The following is a 27355-nucleotide window of genomic DNA, read 5'->3' as shown; positions in this document are numbered from 1 at the left end:
GTTTTATTACCACGCACATTGAGTTCCCTAAGTGATGTATTAAAGTCCTGCCAGTGGAAGTCTACGTAATAGCAATACCACAATGTAGAAATACTTTGCTACAAGTAAAAGTCCTGCATTCAGAGTTTTACCTGAGCAAAAGTACAAATCTTTTGTCATTAAGATATACTTGCAATAACAAACGTAAAAGCACTTATGTAATCGTCCATTTCACAATCATATTATTGGATTCTAATTAGTAGTGTTATTAGTGTTTATCACTTTAATCTTGCAGCTGGTAAAGGTCAATTTGAATTACTTATGTGCTTTTGGGTAGCTTAACCTATAATACATAATTAATCAGCTAATATATGTTGAGTAATTATCAAAATCTGCTTTAAATTCATTGTAAAAAGTACAATATTCACCTCCGAGTTGTAGTGGAGTACTATAAAGTATTAAAAATGTGTACTTAAGTAAATGTACTTAGTTACTTTACACCACTGAGTGATGCTTTGTAATGCGTGTGTGCTCTCACTTCCTGTGTGTTCAGTATTATCTCTTAACAGGACTTGTGTAACTCGTGTTACCAAAACAATGCTGGGAAAGCTGCTTGGCTGTCAGTTCAGGTCAGGTGCCGACGACGTCTTCATGCTCAGTCTTCTGAGACCCAGTAGAAGGAGCATCCAAGCCATATAAAGACTTGAAAATACAGGCTTGGATTTGCAGGTGCCTAATAAAGGTCCATTGACCTTTGGAATAACAAAATGAAATCACGTTGGAGGATGATGCAGGAGAAGGGACAATCATCTGAGGAACAGCAAAATGAAGATGGAGAGTAATATGATGGCAATGTTTTAGGTTTTTCATTGTTTTAGCAAAAAAGGTGAATTGTTTCTTGCTCAAATGGATGGATCTATGGAGGAACATGGAGACGCAGCGGCGGCAGAGCTTGTGGGGATGGGACTTCGTGTCTCTGTGTCCCCTGCACAAACGTCTTTCTACATCATCCTGGTACTGCTGGGCATTCTTGGAAATGCCACCGTGGTTGGGGTGATTGGCGAGAATGTGCTCAAGGACCCCGGTGGGGGGCGTAACTCAGACATCATTCTAATCAACATGGCCCTGTCCAACTTGCTCGTGTCTGTGCTGAGGAACGCTCTCCTGGTCATCTCAGATTTGGGACTGGAGGTAAGCTACTGGTTGTTAAAACAAGGGACAGTTGTGTGTTATGAAGCACAAACAAAATGTTAGGTTAGGTTAGGGGGGACCGAATAGATGATAATGAGGAGTGATTTGCAGTCTTGTATTATTTGTGCCAGTGAATCATAGATGATGGGCTTCTACACCAGTGGTTTTCAAACGTTTTGTTTGGGCACACCAAAGGGCACAAAGATTTCAAGGCACACCTGTATTAATATCCATGCAAAATAGCCTCTATAACACGTTATTACTCTGTAAACATTTTTTCTTTTTCTTTTTACTTTACTAATGCCAAATCAACATTGACAACTATATTACTCAAGAAATATTTGTTCAAATAATTCAAGAACTGATTTGAATGCAAAATTACACTAAAGCAGCAACAACAGCCATTTAAACCAGATGGGTCACAAATGCCTCTGTATTGGGAAATGAGTGCGCATACACAACCACACGTTGCAGCTATTTTAAAAATAGCAGATCTACAAGCTCCCAACATTGCATTGCGACACATTGTGAAGATTTTTAATAGGGCTTAAGTGGTTAAACTGCCAGTGTATTGTACTCTTCTTTTTTTCTCCAGAATGCTGTAAGTAAGTGGTAGTGTGAGAGAGCTCTTCATGGAAGTTAGTGATGGCAAGTGTGAAAAGAATGTGTGAATACAGACTGATGCTGTCACCCACCTCTCTCCTCTTTAGCTGTACACATCCAAGGAGTGGTGTCAAGTCCTCATGGGGGTGTGGGTATGGCTTCGCTCAGTCAATGTGTGGTCGACACTTTTCCTCAGTGCATTCCACTTCCAGACCTTAAGACGTGTGGCTCCGAACGCAGGCAGCCTTCATGGGCCCCGAAGTCCCCCCAAATCTCTGCTCTTGGGCCTGGCCCTCATCTGGCTCATAAACTACCTCTACTCCATCCCTGCTCACATCTACTCTACGAGTGGAGACAAGAACAGCACAGAGGTGAGAGTCTGCTATAACATAAGTACAGTAGGATTGTCTGTTCAAATTCCTGTGACAAGAAAGATGGTGTTTGGAGCTTCAATCCCCTACACGGGGTCTTCAGATTAAACTTTTTTTGTTTACTTGGTCTGCTCTTTTTTCCCTCTACACCAATACCTCTTTGCCAAAAATAACCCCCTGTAGTAACATTGAGGACCCCCTAGGGGTCCCAGACCCCCTGTTGAAGACCCCTGCCCTACACAGTAGAGGGTCATTTCTAATTAATGTAAATCACAGATTCAGATATTCATCTACATTATTTGTAGATATATTTCACCTCTTCCATTTGTTTACCTCTAATGAAGTGGTTTTGCATGACACCTGAACACCCCTGCACCATATTACACTCTCTCCATATTCTCTCCTTCCCACTTCACTCTCTCCTCCTCCTTTTCTCCTACAGACACTGATGTTGGTAAGCAGCACCACGCGCCCCCTGTTGGGCTGTGTGTGGAACTTCCCCTCCAGCTACAGTGGCCTGGCTTATGCCACCACCTCCATGGTGATTCACGAAACGATGCCCATCGTCCTGATGGCCATTACCAACCTGGGCTCCCTTTATACACTCTATGCCCATGGCAGGATGCGAAGTTCAGTACCAGATGCACCTGTCATGAAACGGGTGCCGGCCGAGAGACGAGCAGCCAAGGTGAGGGGAAGGACATTGACTTGGGCTAGGACAGGTTGTTCAAATGAACTTTACACTGAAATTATAAATTATGTAAAATTGTAAATTATAAACTAAATAAATGTAGATAGATTTATAGACAGTTCAAGTTATACATGTTTGTATTGTTATTATACTAAAAGATGAAATACAAAATGCAAAAAAGAAATCGTTATTTATTGGGGACAAAGTAAACTAAACTTATTCATCAGAAAATATCATATTCCACTCTTTTTTTTGTCTTTTTGTATCTCCAGGTTATTCTTGCCCTCATCATGCTTTTCATCATATCCTGGGGAACCAGCATTATCTCTGTCAACTATTTCAACTACAACCGTGGTTCTTCAGCTGAATTCCTTCTTGTTATTGCTCGCTTTGCCAACATTATCTTTATAGCCTTGTCACCCATTGTTCTAGCAGTTGGTCACCGGCGGTTGCGGACTGTCTTCAGGTCTTTAATAACTCACTGACAGATCTCAGGTGACAGCATTGCCATGCTGTCTTTGATTTCTTATCATGTCATATATCAGCCTGTATGTTCTTTTAGACTTCTCAGTTCATACAGTAATAGCTACTGTAATTGCATAGGTCAGTGAACAGAACAGAAAATAAATGCTGCATTGCTCATGGACAACAATAAAGAAATTGTGAGCATCCTAAATGCTTCTTAATTTTTTCCCCACTGCTGGGAAACAGTAGGAAAGTTGATTGGGACGACGCGATAGCCGAGTGTTTAGGGTGCATACCACATGAACTCTCTCTGTGTTTTCTGTCTCTTTCCATTGTATACCTATCAAATGAAGGCTCAGGAAAAGCCCAAAAACTACAACAAAAAAGAAGTTGGTTAAAGCAGAGGCAAATGTCGATTTGAGACAAGCATCTGAACATCCAGAGTTGCAGATTTACATTTACATGCTTCTGTATTAAAATATCAAAAAAATAAGAAAATCTGTCATTCATTGTTTGAGTTACTATATTTACATTGCAACAATTACATTCTATTGAATATAAAACTGAATCTGGATTCATATAGTGTCACCCCAGTATGTTTTGTTTGTGTGAATGAACTGCTAATCATATGACTCAAGGACACATAAATTACATTCACATTTTGTTCTTATTAGTTTTTTGCTTTTGCCTTTACACTCTCCTCCACTTTTATGACTTGCCTCTCATTTTGGACGGAGAAAACATTTTCTTTTGTTTTCTTGCCTTCATTCTCTGGAGATTTACTCTCGCACTCAGTGACGTCAGTGTCCTCTTTGCCACACTTGAAGACTTTGGACCACCCCAGCAGCATACCCGTGATTCTTCTCCTCAGCTTGCCGTGTCCCAGGGCCACCACTGTGGGGCTAAATCCTACAAACACTGATGCTGCGAAATGGGCCACAGTGAGCAGCCCCTCGGAATGGTGTCCCCCATCGTGGTTGTAGTAAGTAACTGCAGCAACCTGCAGTACCCAGCAGACCACAAAGAGTGACACCAGAGACATGATCACATGACCTGCCTTACGCTCACTGGCCACATGTCTTTCCAGTTCCCCCTGGGTCTGTCCAGACGCTCCCCCAGCGGTGACGGCTCGTATGTGCTTGGCCAGGGCATGCAGGGTTGCCAGGTTGGTGCAGACCATTAGCACCAACGGTGCCACCTCGTTAAATGCCAATGAGGTGGAGGCGAAGGCTGCGCCCTGTTCGGCTGTGGGGAACTCCCACACACACCCGAGAAGAGGCCTGGTGGTGCAGCTGATCACCATGAGCTCGACGGTGGCATTGCCATGAATGTGAGTGGTGTACACCAGAGCTGGCAAAGAGAACACCAGATTGGCCCCCCACACCAGTCCTAGGACCACCCATACCCGCCGCCTCTCCCGCTGCTGAGCAAGAGGCCCAAAGGCAACGTGCTGGCGCTTCAGGGTGGCACAGTGGAAGGCACTCAGGGCCAGAGTCACCCAGCAGCCCACAGCTCGCCACCACACCCACAGCAACATGAAGAGGCGACACCAGCCGTCGGACAAGGACACATCCAAGCCCAGGTCCGATATGAAGATGGGCACTGTGCGGAAAAGCGATGTCAACAAGTTGGCCAACGACAGATGCACCAGAATAGTGTCAGAGGGAGGGAGTCGCCGAGACGGACTGTCGTTGGCTGACTGAAGCACCTGAGGTTAAAGAGAACACAGAGGACAGAAAATGGTTTAACATTTTGAAAGAATATTCCTGGGATCCTTCTATTTTGATTTGCAACTGTTCAGTGCTCTCTCACCGCATGGATGACCACAAAGTTTCCCACGATGCCAGTGAAGACCAGAAGTCCAAACAAAAAAGCATCAATAGTGAGAACCTCCGACATCACATCATCCTAAACATGGCTATGCCATTTCTCTTTTTGTCTGTGGCGGTCATATACTTGTATGAAGTCACCGTTACTCACACTGCCTGGGCTTCATTTGAGCCACTCCTAATGCTGTTCACAGCTGTGTTTTATAGACATGTATATGTGCACGCAAACAGATCCAGCCCAAAGAAAGAGCTGGTATACCTTCCCCATTGCTGACCCTGCTCAAGGTCAATTTACTTTGATATCTTGTTGCTTGGTAACTCTACCAGCTCAAGCTGATTTGGGCAGTTTTTCCACATCAGTAAGAAACTGCAAACACAGGACCCCTGTCAATTGAAATGGTTAAAGTCACATTGGATGTCTGGCTGTTATTTATGAGTGTGTATTTATTTTGTTCATTTTGTGCCCTGTATTTATAGGTTTCCCATTGTCCTATATTCAAATGGGGGAAATGCCTGGTGAACAATGACTACAAGCACCATTTGTAATATATAAGTGACTCTTATACGTATTATACATTTCAGCCTTTATTATTACTGTTATTATTGTTATTAGTAATTATTATTATTTTACGTTATACTTGTATTTCACTATTTATCTTACTCGTCAAATGGGGTGTCCATAGCAAATGCCAGACACTCAGAAAAGCAGATCAGGGATGATGGATCAGGGAGGATGCTTATCCGATATTCTCCAAAGGTCTTGTTAAGACAGTCAGTTCCACTGATGCAGCATTTTCTCTTATTAGTCAGCCCTGCATACTCTCCCTAGGTACAGATTGTTTACTGGTTTGCAGAGTTTCTGTTTTGGTGAAAGCCAAGGGCATAGTTATTGATCAGAACTGCCCTTGCCTTGCCATGAACTGCTGAGTATCACTGAACTTAGTGTATCACAACAATGTATCAAATGTGACAAATGTCAGTGTTATCTAAATTTGAAGAGACTTTGCTCCCAATTATAGTGGCGCATTTATTTATTTTGTATTCTTGTATGGTCCCCTTGTCCTAACACTGAGACTACCACTCTGAAACACAGAATGTTGGCTGGCTACAAGAAGTTTAAACAAACGACAACAAAAATAAAATAAATAGAATACTTCTCTGATATTAAGACGATTAGATAGAATTATAATGTAATAGTATTTTCATGTTAAATACGGTGTTACACCACCTGGGGCCGCTGTAGTCCATTTTAAATATCTAGCATCCCTCCCAGCCTGAGCAGAGAGAGAGGCGAAGGTAATTTCTGGAATCGTATTGGCATATATGTGTTGTGTCTGTCAGTGTCACATATTTTTCTCTTTGAAAAGCAAAAAAAAAAACATGAAAATAGAGAAAGAAGAAAGAATGAAGACATGTCATATCATTGTTTAAGGAAATTATTGATCTCTTCAGTCTAGGTGCTTTAATCAGTGGTTGCAAAATCTCTTTTAATATGTAGACACGATATAGGTCCTACCCACTTGCAAGAGCACCCAGAAAAGTGGGTGAAGGTAAGTAGACCTGTATATACCTACCAGCAGAGGGACGGGTGCTTGAGATAATGCTTGAATACATGCGGTATCAATTGGACACATAGTTTCATTGATTGATAGATACAATGTCGTCGCTGTCCTTCATCAAGAGACAGCTGGACAATTGAGTGGGAACTTGAGAGAGAAAGGGACGACGACTCCTTTTCACTAATTGACTGCTGACAAATATTTGGCACACTGGCGGCACGCACTTAAGCCCGCACTCACGAGTCACGCATTATTGACTACACACACGCACGCACACCTCTCCAACCATCAAATCCTTGCGTCCAGACAGGAAGAAACACAGGCTACATACAGCACATGTGATGGCACATAGCGGCATCCTTTCTTTCCACCAAAGTAAGTAAGTTTGTTTTTCGAGGAACCATGTGAATTACGCCCAGTGTCAGACAGTGTGTGTAATAATGAGGTGACCTAGATTGTAAGGAATGCTTTTAACCGTTGCTGCATTACATGGTAGCTTAGCCTCTGCAAGGTCATACTTGAATCTCGTTCTGGCTCTATCATTAAAATGTTATTTTTGTCGCAGATGCAGACTGCTCCCGTTAATGGAGGCGACTGGATTTGCAGACACATTCCATCGTGCGCAGTGATATAGAACGACTCTTCTTATGGCAGACAGCAGCCTGCCTTGTCTCTTTGTACATCTCATCCACTATGTGTGAAAACAATTCAACAAAGGGAAGGGAGATGAAAAGTCAACGAAGACCAACACTGTTCGCCTTGTCAGTAGTCTTACTCTGCACATTTCAAGAGACAACCAGCTCAAGGCAAGAACGGGGCAGCTCAGCATCCTCAGCATCAGCACCCACGTCTCCATCAGAGGTGGGAGGCACGAATCCACTGGGTGTGCCCCAAAACCAGCTGAAGAAGACTAACATAAGTTGGACCAATATCAGCAATGAAACCTCCGTCAATCATGGTAATGACAGTAGGCCTACACCAAAGATTAAGGAGGAATCTGGCCACGTGAATGACTTACTCTACAACACCAGCAGACACAATATTCCCACTGTGATATCAGAAAGGTCAAGACCAAGTTGGAAGGAGGAGGCAGGAGGGGCACCAATCTGTGCCTACCGAGTAATTGAGGGAGGCATCAGTGGGCAGCTGTGCTTTCGAAACACCCTTTTTCGTTTCCAGTGCAGTCAGAGTGATTGCAGGACTGTCAAGTCCCTGGGGAGCTTGGTGGCGAATATTCTTACAAATGGCAGTGTGCTGTTACAATGGGCACATGACGGTGCAAGGGAAAACATTCAAAGGAAAGCCAAAGCGATAATGACTGACCATGAAGTGACCGCAAATGTGAGTGGACAAAAGGCACTTTTCACTCCTCCGCCAAAGACTGTTTTCAACGGGAAAAGCCACAGGCAGGGTGGCTTCGAGTTAAGCTGCTGGTGGAATGGAAGCTATACACAGTTTGAGTGTGCTGCTGTCCGTCTTGCCTCCGGCTGCAGGGATTTTCTATTGACCGAGTTGCATGAGAACATCCCGTACCGGATCTGCCTGCGTTCCTTGCTGCACTCAGACCCAGCCGTGAGAGCAGACCTGGACTGTGTAGAGTTTACTGTGGCTCCCTCCGGGATGCAGGACATTGTGATCGCCATGACAACTGTAGGAGGAGCAATCTGTGTGATGCTGGTCATCATCTGTTTGCTGGTGGCCTACATCACAGAGAACATCATGAGCCCCGCGACACAACACTCATATACCTATCATACACGCTCTCACCACTGACTGACTATATCACACAGACCATCAAACAGCAATCAATAAACAATAAAACAAAACTACAGCTACAAATCTCAGTCACATAATGCAACACAATTGCATCCTCGATTAATCATATCTAATCTTCTCACACTAATAATTATGTTTGTTTGTTTGTTTGATTGATTGACTGATTGAATACTTTATTAGACAGAAGTGTAAACAGCACGAGGTACAGTCAGATATTTGAGATAAATGGATAACACAAAAAAGTCCTGGGGACTTGTTTCCATTGTGGTCCTAGAATGGAATGGTCCTTTCTATTCAGCCACATAACATGGAATGAACATCCAAATGTGATTGAAATCAAACACAATTTCAGGGAATGAGTACAATAACACAAACCAAAACTATTGATTATCTGCATTTAGCCTATGGATCACGATGGCCACTGTGGCATCTTTTTGGGTCATTCTATACTGTTGGTATAAGTCAGTATGTTGTAAATGTTTGAAGTGCAATAGGAATGAGAAAAAACAAAGTTGTTGCTGAATGTTATTAAATACACTCTTGAGTACATGCCATTGCTGTTACACAGAATAATCTAAGTTCATGGATGGTCATCCATGAAGTTCATCTGCTCATGTATTCTGTCCAGGCCTCCTTTACACCTGATTTATGTTTCGCTGTACAATGATGTAGCATGCCGAAAATAGACGATCTACAAGCTTAAGTTACAACGTGCACAAGACGCATTGTGAGCTTGTAGAGCTACTGTTTTCTGCACACAACAACATTGTACCATGGAACATATACTAGGCTTTAGGGCTATATGTATTTGTAATATGATTTGTACATGTACGTATGTCATAGACAATTACATATTGGCTGTAACCTCCACTTACATTTAGAACAGAATTCATTTGCTTTCTTAAAATGTTTGCACCAGTGAAAAAAACACTGCTCATCTGCCAGTAGACTTGGGTGAGGTGCTGGAGTGAAAATGAAGCCAGATGAACAATTAAAGAGAGCCTCCGCACACTCAAAACTGTGCAAAATCAGATTTATTTTTATTTTTAATATATAGCAAGCTTTCGGTCATAGACCTTCTTCAGGCATGTTTTTTGCACCATGAAATTATAGAAGGGACAAAGGTAACTGTTTTGATCTTTGGGTGGACTTGTCTGTCCTGTTTGTTATGCGTGTGTACAGTCTTTGCAAATACTTAAGGCTGCCCTTATGTCCAGTAATTAATCAATTCAGTCAATAAAGTACTATAAAAGGTCCATTGCATAATTTACATCTGTGTTGTGCTAAATGTTTACAAATTCCAAAATGACCCAGTCTTAATAATTGGGGCATATGCATATCATGTCCTACCAAAACATTTCATATGATTACTTATTAACACACCATTAAAGGTAGGGTAACTGATTTTCTTTGGAAAAAATAAGTGTTAAATAGCTCTATATTGTGATAGTACTCATTGATATAGAGTGTTCGTTCAGTAAAAGGAGTCTCCATGTCTATCCAGCTCTTTATAAAACAGAAAATGCATTTTCGTTTCAGTTTCAGTTTCATTTCCAATTTTAGGGATAGAGAACTTAATCAGGATATAGATTAAACAAGTGAAATTTGAAGTGATGACACTAAGAAATGAGCAGACAAAATTGGAACTGGAACACTATAAAAATGAAGCTTAAAATTTGGTACTTTCTCCTGATTGGCTGAGATTTTGCCACCTACCATAAAATGTATTTTCTGTTTATTTAAGAGCTGGAGAGACGGGGAGACTCCTGTTACTGAACAAGCACTCTATAGCAATGATTACTATCAGTATATAGTGCTTTAACCTTTTAACAAAATCATTTTTGTTTTAACCAAAAAATATCACTTACCCTACCTTTAAAATATATTTCCCGTCAAAATTGAAGAGTTTAAAAATAAATAAAAATAAAGGTTTTGTCCCCATTCTCAAGAATGGGTGACCTCTCTCTCTCTCTCTTAACAAGGACTAACAACTTGAAGGTGTACATTGAAAGAGATGCTTCCCTCTGTATTTAATAATTGTGGATAATAATAAATAATAATAATAATAATAATAATAATAATAATAATAATAATAATAATAATAATGTTTATACGTTTAGCCTTTAGAGGAAAATAGCAGATCTACAAGCTCACAATGCGTCTCGGATGCGTCGCGTTGTGAGCTTGTAGATCGGCTCTTTTCGACGCGCTTACACCGCCGTACGACGAAGTACTCTGACGTTCGGGGAAAACCCAGCCCTCCGATGATGTCACCGTTTAAAGCCGTAGTCGTCGCCGTTAGCCCTCCTCTCTCTAGAGTGCTCCGCCATTTTAACATTCGCCTCTTCTTGTGAAAGATACTCAGACTTAGTGCTCAGCCGTTCTGCTCAATGACCTGTGTTGTTTAGTTTAGTTCGATGTAGAAGAGGCTTCTCTATTGCTATTCCTCGGGAGATTCAACAAACGTTCTTAGTTCTAAAAAAAATCCTAACATTTATTATTGTATTCCACTAAAAACCGAAGATTTTCGCAATGCCGAGCCACCCGCTGCGCGTGGCGGTGGTGTGCTCTAGTAACCAGAACCGCAGTATGGAAGCGCACAATATCCTCAGGTAAAAAGAACCACCAGAACCAAGAAAAGAACCAGAGCCTACAGAGAAGACAAGAGCCGCCACTGCAGTGCAAATTATTCAAGACGTTTCTTTCTACCGCTGCCACGTCGTTGTTTTATCCAGCCTCCCTCAACAACAACTCGGCCTCATCACTGCTCAACAATGGCCTCGGAAATCGGCACAGACAGATCTAACGTTACACTTTTTACCATCGCAGTGGCGCACGTTCACTTCGAAATAGTGATAGTTTTTTTTTGTTTTTTCTATTTGTGGTCATCAAACCTTTTTAACACGTACATTTGTTTTCATAATATTGATACGGGTCCTCAAAAACGTCACTTTTAGTTTTGCTACATCGATACTAGGTTTTTCCACATTCTGTTTTCTGTACACGAGCGCCCTCTTTAAAAAAAAAAACATATTCCCGGAAGAGAACTAACTCTGGGTGGCTTGTATTACCCAGAAATTTCTTTTGTCTATGTATTTTTTTTCTTTTGTTCTATTGGGCAAATAAAAGTTTGTTCAAAAATGTATTTATAGCTTAGCTATTTCACACTACGAATGTCCAATTCGTATTGGGTAAATCCTGGACTTGGAACAACGGATTGTCAGTAGTTTAGTCACTGGCACTGCACCCTTTTTAGGAAATGGAAAGCATTCTGTTTTACGGATCAAGCCTTTTTTTCAATAGTCTCCAGTGGTCAGCTGAAAAAAATCGAATACTTTGGTGTGACGTTGTAGATTTTCTCATGCAGTAAAAGTGGCTGTGGTTGCTCTCTACCCAACCCAACTGGTGTTAACTATTGATAAGTTTAATACAGGCCAGCACTTAGCGTTAACATTCAGTTAACAGTTGTCACATCTTGGGGAAGAGCCTCATCAAAGCTGACTTTGTAGGATGACTGCTTAAATGTTCTGTTTTCTCTTTTTCCCCCTCTTATTTTCTATCTATTGCACACCCCATGAAGCCTTGAATTCATGGAGATTTTATTTTTATTTTTGTAGCATTCCTGAGCCAATAATTTTTTTGACCAGGTCATCGGTCAGTAGGCGACTCTTTGAGACTCCACCAGTCATCAAATTATTGTCTTAGGAATGTGACACAAACTAATTTCTTGGGTGAACTACTCCTTTTAAGATCAAATATGGAGAAGAGATGTTCTTACATAAAATGCCTCAAATAGAATGTCCAGTATTTTTTTTGGTTAACCTTCGTTTTGTCTTCTCTCTGCAGCAAACGTGGATTTGCTGTGCGTTCATTTGGGACAGGGACTCACGTGAAGCTGCCCGGTCCTGCCCCGGATAAGCCCAATGTGTACGACTTCAAAACAACATATGAACAGATGTACAACGACCTGGTCCGCAAGGACAAGGAACTGTATCCCCTGCATTCATACACACATCAATAACACAATCATATACAGACACACACAGATTTGACGGTGTGTTGGCTTTGGAGCACGGCATTGGAGAGATGGGTGACTTACTATGACATGTATTTGTATGATGGCATTTACTTATAATGGAGAATGAAGGGAAGTCCATACATTGTTCTTAGCTCCCAGTAGTTTTTTTTTTTTTAAAGATAGACATTTTTGTACTGGGAGCTAAGAACAGTGTGCAGACTTCCCCTTCCTCCTCCAGTGTATGTATTTTTGTTCAGCTCCTGTACATTTTAGTTGGGACGTGCGTGCTTCTCTTTGGACTCTTTCTTCGGTATTAACTTATAATTCTGCATACTTGATAGGCGAGTTAAACGTTAAAATAATACCTATTTATGTGATGGGTAATCAAAGCTACAATTTGTAAGAGGCAGACATGCCCAATGCATAATCACGGTCTGGCAATCTTGGTTGTAGCTGTCAATTGAATACACCTTAAACTTTAAGGGATAGTTCACCCCCAAAATGATTTTTATGATTAGTCACCCCATGGAGACTTGAATTCATGGATATGTTTTTAGTTTTTGTAGCATTCCTAAGCCAATAAATGACTGGCAGTGGTTCCGGTAGGAGATGCAAAGAGTCTCCTATGTGTCTCCAACCAGAACCGCTGCCTACCGGTCCACTGGTCATCAAATTATTGGCTTAGGAATGCGACAAAAACACCAAAATATCCATGAATTTGAGTCTCCATGGGGTGACTAATCGATAGAAACGTTTTTTTTTTGGGTGAACTATCCCTTTTTAAAGGAGTAGTTCACCCAATTACACACCCCATGAAGCCTTGAATTCATGGAGCCAATAATTTGATGACCGGGTGGCTGATCAGTTGTAGACTCAATTGAGTTACTCAATCTCTGGTTATCAAATTATTGGCTCAGGAATGCGACAAAAAAAAACAAAAAATCCCATGAATTCAAGGCTCCGTGGGGTGTGTAATTTATTGGAAATAAGTATTTTTTTGGGTGAACTACTCCCATTAAATGGCATTTCAGTCATGTAGTGGAAAAGTATACATTTGTTTTTCTGGAGGTATGAAGCAATAACGTAGATGTTCACCAGGTTATGTTTTCAGAACATTTGAAAAGTAATGGTCAAAATTGTATTGATGAGACCCCAAGTAATACATGAACAGCTAGCTATACTGTTGGTGTCATAGTGGTGTCCTGCCTTTTAAATTGTTCCCTTGACACACCACCAGAGGGCGCTGTGTTTCTGTAATGCACATATGGTGTCATATTTTATTTATTTATATATATACATTGACACAAGTGTATATACATTTTTGGGGATGAAGATGTCTGAAGTCCCTGCATTCACATACAAACATTCTTTGAGATAAGATGGTGTTTTACTAGATGTTCTCTCCTATTCAACGCCAGTGAGTGACATCATAATTCTGCAGGTTTGAGGAGGGAGTTGGAACTGTATATATGGGATATCTTTTGCTTCCTCCTGCTTGTGTTCCTTAGCCTTCTGATTCCTCAGGTACACACAGAATGGAATCCTGCACATGCTGGACCGCAACAAGCGGATCAAATCGAGACCTGAACGTTTTCAGAATTGTAAGGACCTGTTTGACCTGGTCATCACCTGTGAGGAGAGAGTTTACGACCAAGTGCTGGAGGGTGAGGCTTTAAACTTGAAATCAATCTAAGCATGTCATGTTAAACAACCAAGAGGTGACTTAAATGTACCTCCCCCCCTTCTACTTTGTACATATAATGTTTCATATTTGTTGATATTGTATTTTGGTGTTATTTTTCTATGCTACGTTGATGAATCGGACCACAATGGAAACGAGTCCCCAGGACTTTTTTGGGTTATCCGTTTAGCTCATATGTCTGACTGTACCTAGTGCTGTTTTTCATTTCTGTCTAATAAAGTATTCAATCAATCTGATTGGCATTTCGGTGACCTTTTTTAGTGACCAGTGAATATGTGAGGGACACTTTATTGTACATGAACCCTGTTCTGTTCGCATACTGATATCAAGTGTTGAACCCCCACAGATCTGAGCTCCAGGGAGCAGGAGACGTTTCAACCAGTGCACGTAATCAACGTAGATATTCAGGACAATCACGAAGAAGCCACACTTGGGGCCTTCCTCATCTGTGAGCTGTGTCAATGTGTGAGTTTCTGCCAGAATACATTTCCTGTGTCATTATACAGTCACACTTTGCCAGAAGAGCATGCTTATGCTAAATGGAGAACTATTAGAATTGCTAAATGGAGAACTATTAGAATTGCGTATGTTTGTACTTCACACATTGGCAGTGGTGGAAAGTAACTAATTACATTTACTCAAATACTGTACTTAAGTACGATTTTGAGGTATTTTTTGTTTACTGGAGTATTTCCAGTTTTCAGTACTTTAACTTCAACTCCATTACATCTCAGAGGGAAATAAATACACTTTTACTATTTTAAAATTTTAGTTACTAGTTACTTTGCAGATATACATTATTATATTATAAAACATACATTAAACACCTAAGCCCTATTTTACACATGGCCTATTTGAAAATAGCAGATCTACAAGCGCACAATGCATCGCATTTGAGTACTTTTTCCACCACTGCACAATGGTATACTGACAAAGTATTAAAACATGGTTGATTTAGATTATTTCGTAGTCAATTGTGCTGATGAGCTGTGTGAAATGTGTCTTGACTCTTTAGATCCAGCACACAGACGACATGGAGAATGAAATCGATGAGCTGCTGCAGGAATTTGAGGACAAAAGCAACAGGCCTTTCCTCCATACTGTCTGCTTCTACTGATGGCCCAGACAAGTTTTGCAATAAAAACATGCCCCTGCGCAACACAAACATTAGTACAAACACACACTCTATTTTCCTCTGTCTATGGCCCACACCCACAAAAAGCTTTTGGTCAACTGCTGCTGTTGGAACAGACAACATGTATCTGCAAAATGTAAGTTTTTTTTTTTTTCCAGGAATGGGCAAAATAATGCTGACATACATAATGATGCCAATATAATTTGATATCTACATAACTTCAGAAGGTTTTGAGGGCCCAAGTTTTGCAGCTGAACCCACTCAAATGAACAAACTTCTTTCAGTTCAGGGGGGTAGTGGGGTTGCAGTTACGTTGTCTCCAAGGCGGCAGTGAATTTGTGAGGGCTTTTTATTCTACACAGAGGAACAGGGTTCATTGCTTTAATGCTGCCTTCCCTGTGTGGATCAAGGTCAGGCTAAGGGCACCCTGCAGTGAAACCACTCACCCACGTCTCCTCAGGGAGAGCAAGTCGCCTTTGTCAGACAACTGATTATATAGTTCTTCGGTTTTGTTTTTCTTCTTCAGTTTTTTTCTTTATTATTATTATTGCACATTGATGCTAAATGAGTTTATATTACAAATGACAGAATTGTAATTGTGTATGACATGTCTCATTTGACCCCTCACTGGGGATAGTGTAAATGTGTTAATTGAGATCAGAGAGGACATTATTGAACTGAATGAGTGTTTTGGTGCGACAGTGTTGTAGGTTAGAATAATTGAATGTGGGGTTTAATAGTAAATAACCAAACTGAGACCATGGGTTCTCTTTTCCCCACTTTGTTTTCTTTAAAGAATATGTGTTGATTCATATTTAAAGTCAGATTTGCTACCTTTCAGGGCATGGTCTTTTTGTTTTCTTTTTTCCTTTTTGTAAATGTCAAATAATTGAAACATTGTAATTATTTGCAATCTGCAAGCTCAGTCCAGAGTGCCTGAATTTCCGTATGTACATATGAATCCACTAAAACAAACATCTCTTGAAAAACACATCTTGACTCTTTGTTTTTCTTAAGCTTATTTGACTTTTCAATTATGTTTTATTCTTGGAACACTATATAAAGTTGTACATGTATTGAAGTAGTCTACTATTCTATTGCAATCCACAATAATTTAGGCTACTTTAACAGAGCAGTCTGTATTTCTTGGTCATTTATTACAACATACATAACTAAAGTTCTTGAGAGATTAGATTATCCTCCATTGTTTTTTATCTGTTTTATAAAGGTATTGAAACATGTTTAATGGTTTAATTAACTGATAATCAACAGACTGGCTTTAGATATAGCCTCGGATATTTATGGTAGACATTAGGCTAGATGACTGACAGAATATGTGAAATAAATCTGTAAAGCCTATATCTGGGCGATTGTGTACGATTCATGCAACTAGCTTATTTTACTGCTTGTTAGCCACTCGGTGTTCAAACTAGAAGCGATTTTAGGAAGACTTGATGAGCACAATGCACATGTTAAGTTACAGAAGCTGTTACTTTGATCATCAACTTCATGTTCAAATGTGTTTACCTAGTCTACAGGTAAACATGATCTACAGGCTGTAGATCATATGTCACACTAAACAAAAATGGTGCTAAATAGTGCTGAAAGTGGTTCTTTGAATTGTGATTATGTTCTACTAGACTCAGGTCCCTAGCAAAATGTTATTATTAAATGTGGCTCTTTTATTGCTACTTTTAACTTTTTAATGGATCCTATGTAAGTAAAGCCTGATAAAAGTGTCAAACTCACAAAATCCACCAGAATACTGGAAATGACATCTACTCTGTTAGGAAATTCCTGGGGGGGGGACCCCCAGCGTGGTCAAGAGACCCCCCCCCCCCCCCTGGGGAAAAAATCTCCTGTTATCGGACGGTCTGAGGTTGGCAGGTACATGTCCTTGGCTTTCTATCAAGCTGGGTCAACAGCGCACAGTAAGTAGCCTTAACGCACAGAGATGCTCAGCGCCTCCCCACTAGAAAACATCTGGGCAGCTGACGGTGACGGATGCACATCGACATCGCGCAGCTACTTCTCAGTTCAAGAATGCCCAAGAGGTTGTGCAATGGAAAATATCTAACATCTGGTGGGTTGGGAACTTGGGATAGTGTGAGACGAGCACAGTGAACAGATTGATTCTCATGTGATCGCTGTCTTTACCTGGAACGCACCACGGCACGGACATGTGAATTAACGGAAGAGTTTGGATACGAGCGCACCGGACCCGACGCACCCCGCACCATGCTCTTCATGATTTCAGGGTCTTTGTTATTAATGGTAAGAACTGATGTCAACTGATGTTCAGCACCGTTTTTTTTTTCTTCCAAAGAAATTATCCTAATTAAAATTGGTAAATAAAAGCATGCATTTTCCAAAATAGAATTTTCTTGGCCATACTATTTATGTCGGTATATGTCCCACTCCGTGATTGTTTGCAGACTGCAGCTAGTGTGATGGACATGAACGCGCTTCTGGACCGCTTTCACAACTACATCTTGCCATATGTCCGTGGGGAAGAACGCATCTGTGGTTGCAAGTGCGGAAGGTAAACAAACATCGATCCAAAAGTACATAACAAGACATAGGCTACAGTATATATGGACTCACACGGCACTGTGTTTCAGCGCAGGAAATCGGTTTTTTTTTGCATCTGGTGGGTATTACAAAAATATAAAATTAATAACACAACCGTCGAATACAATTTGTATTATTCAGGCTGGAGGCTGTGTCAGTTCCTATTCATTTAATAACTGATAGACTATTAGACACTTAGCCCTATTGTATGCATAGAGTCTGTGGACTACAAGTAACCTAATAGATCCGTCCAGTTTGAGGCTACTATATACCCACAGGGGACAGAGGCCAGGTGTTGGTGGTATGTTTCTCTTAGCATCAGCTGTTCATCTCATCTGAGTGGGTCCCTTCCCCCAACTCCATAACACTCAACATACCCTCATCACTTAATGTCTCTTCCTCTCACAATACTGGTCTGAGAAATGTACTTGAGATACAAATAAGCTATGTATTTTTATACATTTTATGTAGGCTAAACTGATGCAATTACTAGTCAATTAATTCAACTAAATTACATTTCTATGTCGGAATTTCTAAGAATAAATTGATCATACAAGCAGAGCGTTCTTCAGGGTTTGGGGCAGGCAGACAAAATGTTTACCACTGTGTGTGAGAGCGCATGCAGGCCAGAGTAACCTTGTTATTGACAAAAGCTAGACAAGAACTATGGCATGAGACGGAATGCACAATGCTACACAGAGCTGTCTGTACCTATACACCTGTACTTCACAGACACCAGGATACTCACCAGGATACTGACACCACACCAGGCTGTTGGCCATATACAATTTACAATTTAGGAATTTAGCAGACGCTCTTAACCCAGAGTGATTTACAGTGAGCAATGAAAACACAAGGTAATACAGTACATCATGCATATAGGAATAGTAATCTAGGATAATAGGTAAACCAAGAACCTATCATAAGTCTAAGCAGTATAATATCGAAAAATCTATAATCTGTAGGATGCCAGGCCTACAAATTACCTGGCATCTGTCTACTTAACATGCTATCTAAGTTACATTTGAGCCTTTGCATAAACCTGCAAGGTCGTCAAGGCTGGCAAGTGCTACTGACACTAGGATACTGACCAGGATCGTATAATACGTATTTCAAATACATGTATTTAAATACTGCCCATCTCTGCTACCTCTCTTTCCCACATGTCTACTTCCTGCAGGAACAATGTTTATCACGTCATTCCGTATGATGGGGATGAGTCCAGAGTGGATTCCAAATCCGTAGCCGAGAGTGTGACCAAGCAGGAGATTGATTTGACATTAGGCCTACTGATGGGTTTCTGTCTGACCTGGTGCTTGCTGTGGTTAGATGGAGCAGTCAACTCTGTCCTCAGGGCCTGGAAGGCCAAACAGCACAACGGTGAGTTAACAGCCTGTTTACTGCACAACAACACTGAGAAGATTAAGATTATATTAGATTAAGATTAAGATTAGATGTATTTATTATCCACAATGGAAAATCGTCTTGCTCAGGTCAATGCATACATTCAATTCAAGACAATACATAAATACACACCGCAATTAAAACACCTAGCAAAGTACTTCAATTCTATAAAAGGTAAGCTAATTCTAAATTTAAAAGGGTCTTTAAAAGAAAGCAATGTCCTCTCTAAACTTGTGGAACGCCCATAATGTGTTTGTGTATGCTTTCATATGTGTGTGCATGTATGTCCATGAAAGGAGAAAGGTAAAGATTCAGTAATCAGGTATCTAAATCCTGAGTCAGTTTATCACCTCAGCTCTATGTACTTGTACGACGAATAACGAAAATAGCCAATCTACAAGCTCAGATCATCTATTTTGAAATGTTTTAAACTTGAAACCCCCCCCCCCCCCGCCCACCCATAATGACATGCCCAAAATAGTCATGCCAGGTTGAAAGTTGATAGTGTCAAAAGTGACCCATAAGGGTGGTTATCTATCATACCACAACCCTTTCAGACACTGTAGAATTATTATCAGTAGTCACTGTTGAATCACAAGACATTATGAGCAGATCATAAACACAAAATATGACATGAGAAAATGACACAGCTGAATGATTTAGGGTAGCATTTAATCATAAAATAAAAAGCTGAATGTGTTCAGAAGGCTTCTGGAGTTTTTGGCACAGAGTATTATGCCATTAGAATGACTATAATGCACTCATAAACTAATTATAATGCCATACATAACACTTTAACATCCTGAGTGTTCATTTAAACCTGATGCTCTCGGGTACACTCTCAAGGTTAAACGAACGTTCAGGATTTTAGAGTGTATGATGCATACTCTTCATTTTGCTGTCTGTACAAATTCAAAGCATCCCCCTCCTCTCTCACTGGCTGTCTATTCTGATTTGCTGCTTCTATTCCTCCCATCTTACCCGTCAAATTCATGCTATTTAATTCTCCTCCATGGACACCATTATTAGAATGGTGTCCATGTCTTAACCTCTCTTCATTTCTCTTCTCTGCTAGACATTTCTTTGCTCAGGCGTTCGTTTTCTCAAAACTTAATTAACATTAATTAAACCACACAATTGAACCAGGGTCAGTTCATGTTAACTGGGTTCAAATATCTTTTGACTTTCATCTATTATTTCCAGTCTTTGCATGCTGTGTCTTTTCATCACAAACCCAGTCTTTTGTTTTTTTCCCCAGATGTTGATTCTTGGTCATGGGTCGACACATTCTGTAACATAAAGGAACTGTGTAGATGGGGCCACTGGAGACAGATGGGGGATTCCAGTGGAAACATGACGCACGTCAAGCAAACACTGATCCATAATGGTCACCACAAGCCACGACATCTATTAGAATAGAGTGCCAACTCAGCTTGATCAACGACCATGACGCTGTGGTGATTTATCTTTGTTCTCTTCCTTGATGTGCCTACCTACTGAACACTAAACCTATCTAGCAATACTGGCCAGCCAGACAGACACTACACCATTAAGCTACATAAAGACTGTGGAAAAACAAGACTGAATAGCAAAGATCTAAACCTTTTGAAATGGGGCACCTAATGGGGACGCTGTGCGTAAGTTAACCACTATACCCTGGCCTATAATATACTTAGTTCTATGTCAAATAGCTATTAATAGATCTACAAGCTCGTATATCTGCTATTTTCACTGAATGTTGTTCATCTATTATGCCCTGCCCAGAATAGGGCCACAAGGATTCACATAGTTAAGTAGGACAGCAGTTCAATTTCTTTTCTTTTTTTCCAACAAGACAGCTATGTCTTTTCTCCCCAAGGTATGCTATTGATGTTTTAATTGGACTGTTAACTATTAGTTAATCCTGCACACTGTGAACTAGAAATGTGGAGTAAAGGTCTCCGCCAGGCCGGGTTGCCTACCCAGGGTCCTGTACCTCGAAAGGTGAATTAAATAAGCCTGGCCTTAAGTCAAATCCAGGCTTGACAAAGTCGGTCCTTATAGCCTGGTTTATTCGGTTCCACGAACGCCAAGCCAGGCTGAAAAGGAGCGACTTTGTCGAGCTAGGCCTTGTCAAGCCAGGCTGTGTCGAGCCAGGATTTCTATAAAAGACCATGAAAGTCGATAGCAGAATCCTTGAACTTGACCAATCATGGAGTCCAAAGCCAGAGCGGCGTTCTTCTCTGTGACTGAACAGCAGCACTGCAGCAGCTCATGAAATCATACAAGGAAGTAAAATGTATAAAGCAAGAAAGGAAACGCGACCGCAATAAGTAGATCCAGGGAGTATATACGTATATATGTGTGTGTATGTATATATATATGTGTGTGTGTGTGTGTGTGTGTGTGTGTGTGTGTGTGTGTGTGTGTGTGTGTGTGTGTGTGTGTGTGTGTGTGTGTGTGTGTGTGTGTGTGTGTGTGTCAGACATTAATATAAAAAAAAAAAATCTGTAATATATTACGACTAGTAACCTCAATCATACTTTAAAATGTTCATCTTACTGTTGACATGTTTGCCTGAAAAGGAATCTTTGAAATGTTTAATAGTTTTAGAATTGTACTCCTTTAAAACTTCAGAGATTTATAATGGAGGTCGATGGACGATTTTGGGACCTCAAAAAAACACTTTCACCTAGAAACTCCATTCACAGTTCAAAAAATCCACCTTACTGTGGACATGCATGCTTGAGATTTTTCTTTGAAATCATTTGTAGTTTTGGAGATATTTAACTTTAAGCGCCCAATGCATTGTCAATGGCAATGGACATTTAAAGGGGGAAAAGTACAAACTTTGGCTTTTACATTTATCTAATCTTTCATTGAAGACCACGCAAGTGAACAGATTGAGTAAGAACCACTGTGGTGCAGTGGTTTAGATACAGGTCTTGCAACCAGAAGGTTCCGGGTTCAAATTCAACCAGGACATATTCCTAACTTTTATCTGACTCTTGTGGTCTGTATCTAATCTTTCAGTGAACAGCCTGCAAGAGACCAGAGAAACTATGAACCATGGTGGAGCAGCGGATAGGATACAGGCCTTGCACACAGAAGGTTCTGAGTTCAGAACCAACAAGGAATATTTTCCAACTTTTACGTGGCTGTTTCACCTTTATCTAACCTTTCAATGAACAACATGCAAGTGAACAGAATTAGGATGAATTACTGTGGTGCAGTGATTGAGATACAGGACTTATAACTAGAAGGTTGCTGGTTCAAATCCAACAAGGACATTTTTTGAACTTTTACCTGACCCCTGCACCTTTATCTAATCTTTTAGTGAACAACACGCAAGTGAACAAAGTCAGTAAGAATCACTGTGGTGCAGTGGTTAAGATACAGGGCTTACAACTGGAAGGTTCCCAGTTCAAATCCAACGTGGACATTTTTCCAACTTTTACCTGACTCTTGCACCTTCAAATCCCACACATGCTGATTTGCCATTTCCAGGATTTGAGTCTTATGTCCCAAGATTCAAGACCCAAAAGAGTCTTGAGTTGAACGAATTACTCCCGCGGAGACATCAAATTTCTCTTTTGGGCCTTAAGTCCCAAGACTCAAGGCCCAAAAGAGAAATTTGATGTCTCCGCGGGAGTAATCGGTTCGACTCAAGACCCAAAAAAAGGTGAACTGACTGTAATGATTCAAAATGTCATATATAGAATAGAAACCCCATTCAAACTTTAAAATGTTCATCCTAATATGGACATGTTTGCCTGAAAAGGGATCTTTTAAATGTTTCATTGTTTTAGAATAGTACTCCTTTAAAAGTTCAGAGATTTATAATGGAGGTCGATGGAAGATTTTGGGACCTCAAAAAAACACTTTCACCTAGAAACTCCATTCACATCATTTGTGCTCCACCTTACTGTGGACATGCATGCTTGAGATTTTTTCTTTGAAATCATTTGTAGTTTGGGAGATATTCAACTTTAAGCGCCCATGCATTGTTGATGCGGCAATGGACATTTAAAGGCAGGCTTACAACTACATACTTACGCCTAGTAACCTCATTCTTACTTTATAATGTTCATCTTACTGTGGACATGTTTGCCTGAAAAGGAATCTTTGAAATGTTCCATAGTTTTAGAATTGTACTCCTTTAAAAGTTCAGAGATTTATAATGGAGGCGGATGGAAGGTTTTGGGACCACAAAAAAACACTTTCACCTAGAAACTCCATTCACAGTTCAAAAATTCCACCTTACTGTGGACATGCATGCTTGAGATGTTTTCTTTGAAATCATTTGTAGTTTTGGAGTTATTTAACTTTAAGCGCCCCATGCATTGTTAATGCGGCAATGGACATTTAAAGGCAGGCTTACAACTACATACTAAGTCCAGAGCTCGATGAATGTTAGGGACCAAAAAAAAGTCACTACAAAGTACTACCAATCAACTCTAAATTGCCTGAAACGTACTCCTAACAGGTTTTTGGGGGGACGATTTTGGCCTCCACACTTAATGATTTTTTCGGTTTTAACTTTCGTTTCGGTAGTGACCAACTTTCGTTTCGGTAGTCACACAATGGTGAAAAAAAAAATTACTAAGTCCAGAGCTCGATGAATGTTAGGGACCAAAAAAAAAGTCACTACAAAGTACTACCAATCAACTCTAAATTGCCTGAAACGTACTCCTAACAGGTTTTTGGGGGGACGATTTTGGCCTCCACACTTAGTGATTTTTTCGGATTTAACTTTCGTTTCGGTAGTGACCAACTTTCGTTTTGGTAGTCACACATTCATACTTTAAAATGTTCATCTTACTGTGGACATGTTTGCCTGAAAAGGAATCTTTGAAATGTTGCATAGTTTTAGAATTGCACTCCTTTAAAAGTTCAGAGATTTATAATGGAGGCGGATGGAAGGTTTTGGGACCTCAAAAAAACACTTTCACCTAGAAACTCCATTCACAGTTCAAAAATTCCACCTTACTGTGGACATGCATCCTTGAGATGTTTTACTTTGAAATGATTTGTAGTTTTTGAAATATTTGACTTTAAGCGCCCAATGCATTGTCAATGGCAATGGATACTTAAAGGGAAAAGGGTCCAGAATTTGATAGGCTAAGTTAACAGAACAAGTCAGAACCTCTGTGGTGCAATGGTTTAGATACAGGACTTGCAACCAGAAGGTTACCGGTTCAAATCTAACTAGGACAGGTTTCCAACTATTACCCGACTCTTGGTTTAGATACAGGACTTGCAACCAGAAGGTTCCCGGTTCAAATCCAACTGGTGCACTTTTTTTTTTTCCCCAAGACTCAAGACCCAAAAGAGTCTTGAGTCGAACCAATTACTCCCGCGGAGACATCAAATTTCTCTTTTGGGCCTTAAGTCCCAAGACTCAAGGCCCAAAAGAGAAATTTGATGATTTGTAGTTTTTGAAATATTTGACTTTAAGCGCCCAATGCATTGTCAATGGCAATGGATATTTAAAGGGAAAAGGGTCCAGAATTTGATAGGCTAAGTTAACAGAAAAAGTCAGAACCTCTGTGGTGCAATGGTTTAGATACAGGACTTGCAACCAGAAGGTTACCGGTTCAAATCTAACTAGGACAGGTTTCCAACTATTACCCGACTCTTGCACCTTTATCTGATCTTTCACTGAAGAGCGTGCAAGAGACCATAGAAAGTATGTACCATGATGGAGCAGTGGTTAAGATTCAGGCCGTGCATACTGAAGGTCCTGAGTTCAAATCCCACGCAATCCACACGCAATAACCCCACATTTGCAAGACCCATTTGGTAGAGGTTTGGGTTGTGTAGTTACCTTGCCATCATGATGTAACTCCAAAGGTGGACAAGAAATAAAAAATAATTTCTCCATTGACTAAAATATGCTCCTCATTGACTTACATTCAGTGAAGAGGCTCCTTTAAACCCGTAACTAATAATATATCGGTTATATATATATATATATATATATATATATATATATATATATATATATATATATATATACATACATATATATATATATACATATATATATATACATATATATATATACATACATATACATATATATATATATATACATATACATATACATATATACATATACATATACATATACATATATATATATATATATATATATATATATGTGTGTGTGTGTGTGTGTGTGTCAGACATTTTTCATAATATTAAAAAAAAATCTGTAATATATTATCAAACATCTAACAATAATATGAACTATAGTGTTAACAGAGTGACTGACATATCACATGAGTCATTGTGAAACAATTATGATTCATGGTCACACACTATTTCAGTAATATAATTAATTTGATTATATCTTATTGTATTGATTTCATTTTATTTGAATGCAGGGTCATTCAAATGAGTCCATATACAGTACAAACACATGTGTTGAATTAACTGTGGAAAAACTTGAAGAACAAAGGCACTGACTGGATTAAGTAAGCTTGGCTGTTAGCCTGCTCCTGACCAGGCTAACTTCACAGCTAAATTGCCATGGTAACTAATGTAGGCTTGCTTCAATTCTCTTTTGTGGAATCGGGTCATGGCTAAACTTAGCCAGGGTGAACTGGCTAAACTAATTTTCAAGATAATTCAGCTTTCATGGAAACCGATTCAGCCCTAATCCTGGCTAAATTAAGCCAGGATAGGTGTTAAAGCCAGGCTTTAGCTCTAATTCACCTTTCGAGGAACAGGCCCCTGGGCCCGCAAACTTTGGAAGGCAGTCATAGTCACTTGGAATGGGATCTGAAAAATCAAACTGATACATCTTGATCACATGACCCCAGAGATAATGTTTACCAGCTTGTGTGAGTTTGACAGAATCTGTAGGAGTAGTAGCAAAATAAATCCAGGGATTTTATTGTACGAGTTATGGTTCATCACTGGGGATTTGTGATTATCCGGCAATATCCAGTCAGCTGCCAATGAACAAGTACCGTAATCATTATGTACAGGACACAAATGTAAACTAAATGAGGGGTTTATTTAAAAGATTTTGCCTGATGCTTATTAAATAGAATTCTGTGAAATACAGGTTTGTATTTTGTAGGGACCTGACATACGTGTAAACATTGAAGCTGAATAGGCTTAAGATTCCAGTTTTCTGCCAGTCAATGGTTTGAACCAACACCTTCTGTATTGTGGTGTGCGACAGTGACAAGGTTTTATCATGTAGCCACAGCAGGGGCCACTTCATGCCCTTGACTTTCTTTGTAAGAGGAAATGTGATCGGCTGTCTCAGGTCATCAGCCATTACTGTGAAATATTGAACTCCCAAGTGGTTTTCCCCATAGGAAATGAATTACTGCCTCAACTGATCTTAAGGGCTGATTGATACGTCATTGTATGACGGCGTCGCGTACCGAAAATAGCCGACCTACAAGCTCACGACGCATCCATTCCGCGTCCATGATGCATCCCTTCATTAGCTCTGCTATTTTCAGGGCACAACACCGTCATATGACGAAGCATAAGTTAGGTTTGACCCTTCCTCTCGCCCTGCCGCACTGTGATGACCTAACCTGTCAGTTTTTGAATTTTAAATACTTTCTTTAAATAAAGCTTGACACTGGATTTAAACAGTGAGCATTATTGTACATGTTAAGTCTCTTGCATCTTTTCCCCACCTTAAGCTTAGGTTAAGATTTTCTAGGGTCTGACATGACCCAGTTAGGGCTCATAATTATAAATGACCATTAGAATAGTTTGTAGGGCCAATATGCCTATCCACGCCAGGATACGTCTTAAACGCGCTCACTATGCTTTGACTTGGGCTGTTGTTGTTACTCACTGTTTGATGTTTGTTGATAGTTGCATCTTGTTGGATCGAACAGGTTGATTTGAACAGGACAGGTTGATGTATGGAAGGAGTTTGTAAACGTTTCAAATAATATGGGGGGCGGGGGGCAAACAACGAAAACAATAACAGGCTCCAGACTTAAACTAAAAAGCTTTCAAAACAAACAGGCGCAGCATAAAGGTTCAAAAATAAACTCAAAATAATTCGGTTCAATGTCTTTCATTCATGATCTGCGCTGTGTG

General features: G+C 40.2%; 4 protein-coding genes across 4 annotated transcripts; 3 read left to right on the top strand and 1 right to left on the bottom strand.

The window, feature by feature from the left end:
- The first annotated feature begins 564 nt into the window (after window positions 1-564).
- Window positions 565-3904, top strand: LOC311048777 (olfactory receptor class A-like protein 4). The gene is made up of 4 exons (XM_084062067.1): window positions 565-1170; window positions 1881-2144; window positions 2587-2832; window positions 3108-3904. The coding sequence occupies exons 1-4, from the start codon at window positions 886-888 to the stop codon at window positions 3318-3320; spliced, it is 1008 nt and encodes a 335-aa protein (XP_083918193.1). The 5' UTR covers window positions 565-885; the 3' UTR covers window positions 3321-3904.
- A 54-nt stretch (window positions 3905-3958) lies between these two features.
- ora4 (olfactory receptor class A related 4) lies at window positions 3959-5199 on the bottom strand (the record flags this gene model as incomplete). The annotated part of the gene is made up of 2 exons (XM_084061852.1): window positions 3959-5008; window positions 5113-5199. 2 exons carry the CDS (start codon window positions 5197-5199, stop codon window positions 3971-3973), a joined length of 1125 nt encoding a protein of 374 aa, XP_083917978.1. The 3' UTR covers window positions 3959-3970.
- Window positions 5200-10791: 5592 nt separating this feature from the next.
- ssu72 (SSU72 homolog, RNA polymerase II CTD phosphatase) lies at window positions 10792-16310 on the top strand. The gene is made up of 5 exons (XM_084062076.1): window positions 10792-11076; window positions 12311-12454; window positions 14007-14146; window positions 14531-14649; window positions 15200-16310. Exons 1-5 carry the CDS (start codon window positions 10997-10999, stop codon window positions 15299-15301), a joined length of 585 nt encoding a protein of 194 aa, XP_083918202.1. The 5' UTR covers window positions 10792-10996; the 3' UTR covers window positions 15302-16310.
- Window positions 16311-17475: 1165 nt separating this feature from the next.
- On the top strand, window positions 17476-19601 carry tmem240b (transmembrane protein 240b; the record flags this gene model as incomplete). The annotated part of the gene is made up of 4 exons (XM_084061851.1): window positions 17476-17593; window positions 17755-17861; window positions 19071-19270; window positions 19591-19601. Exons 1-4 carry the CDS (start codon window positions 17558-17560, stop codon window positions 19599-19601), a joined length of 354 nt encoding a protein of 117 aa, XP_083917977.1. The 5' UTR covers window positions 17476-17557.
- Window positions 19602-27355: the final 7754 nt, after the last annotated feature.

Source organism: Gymnoscopelus microlampas (assembly GCF_963454915.1).
Source record: "Gymnoscopelus microlampas genome assembly, chromosome: 7".
NCBI lineage: Eukaryota > Metazoa > Chordata > Actinopteri > Myctophiformes > Myctophidae > Gymnoscopelus > Gymnoscopelus microlampas.
The sequence above is the reverse complement of the archived record's forward strand: the minus strand, read 5'-3'. Positions and strand labels throughout refer to the sequence as shown.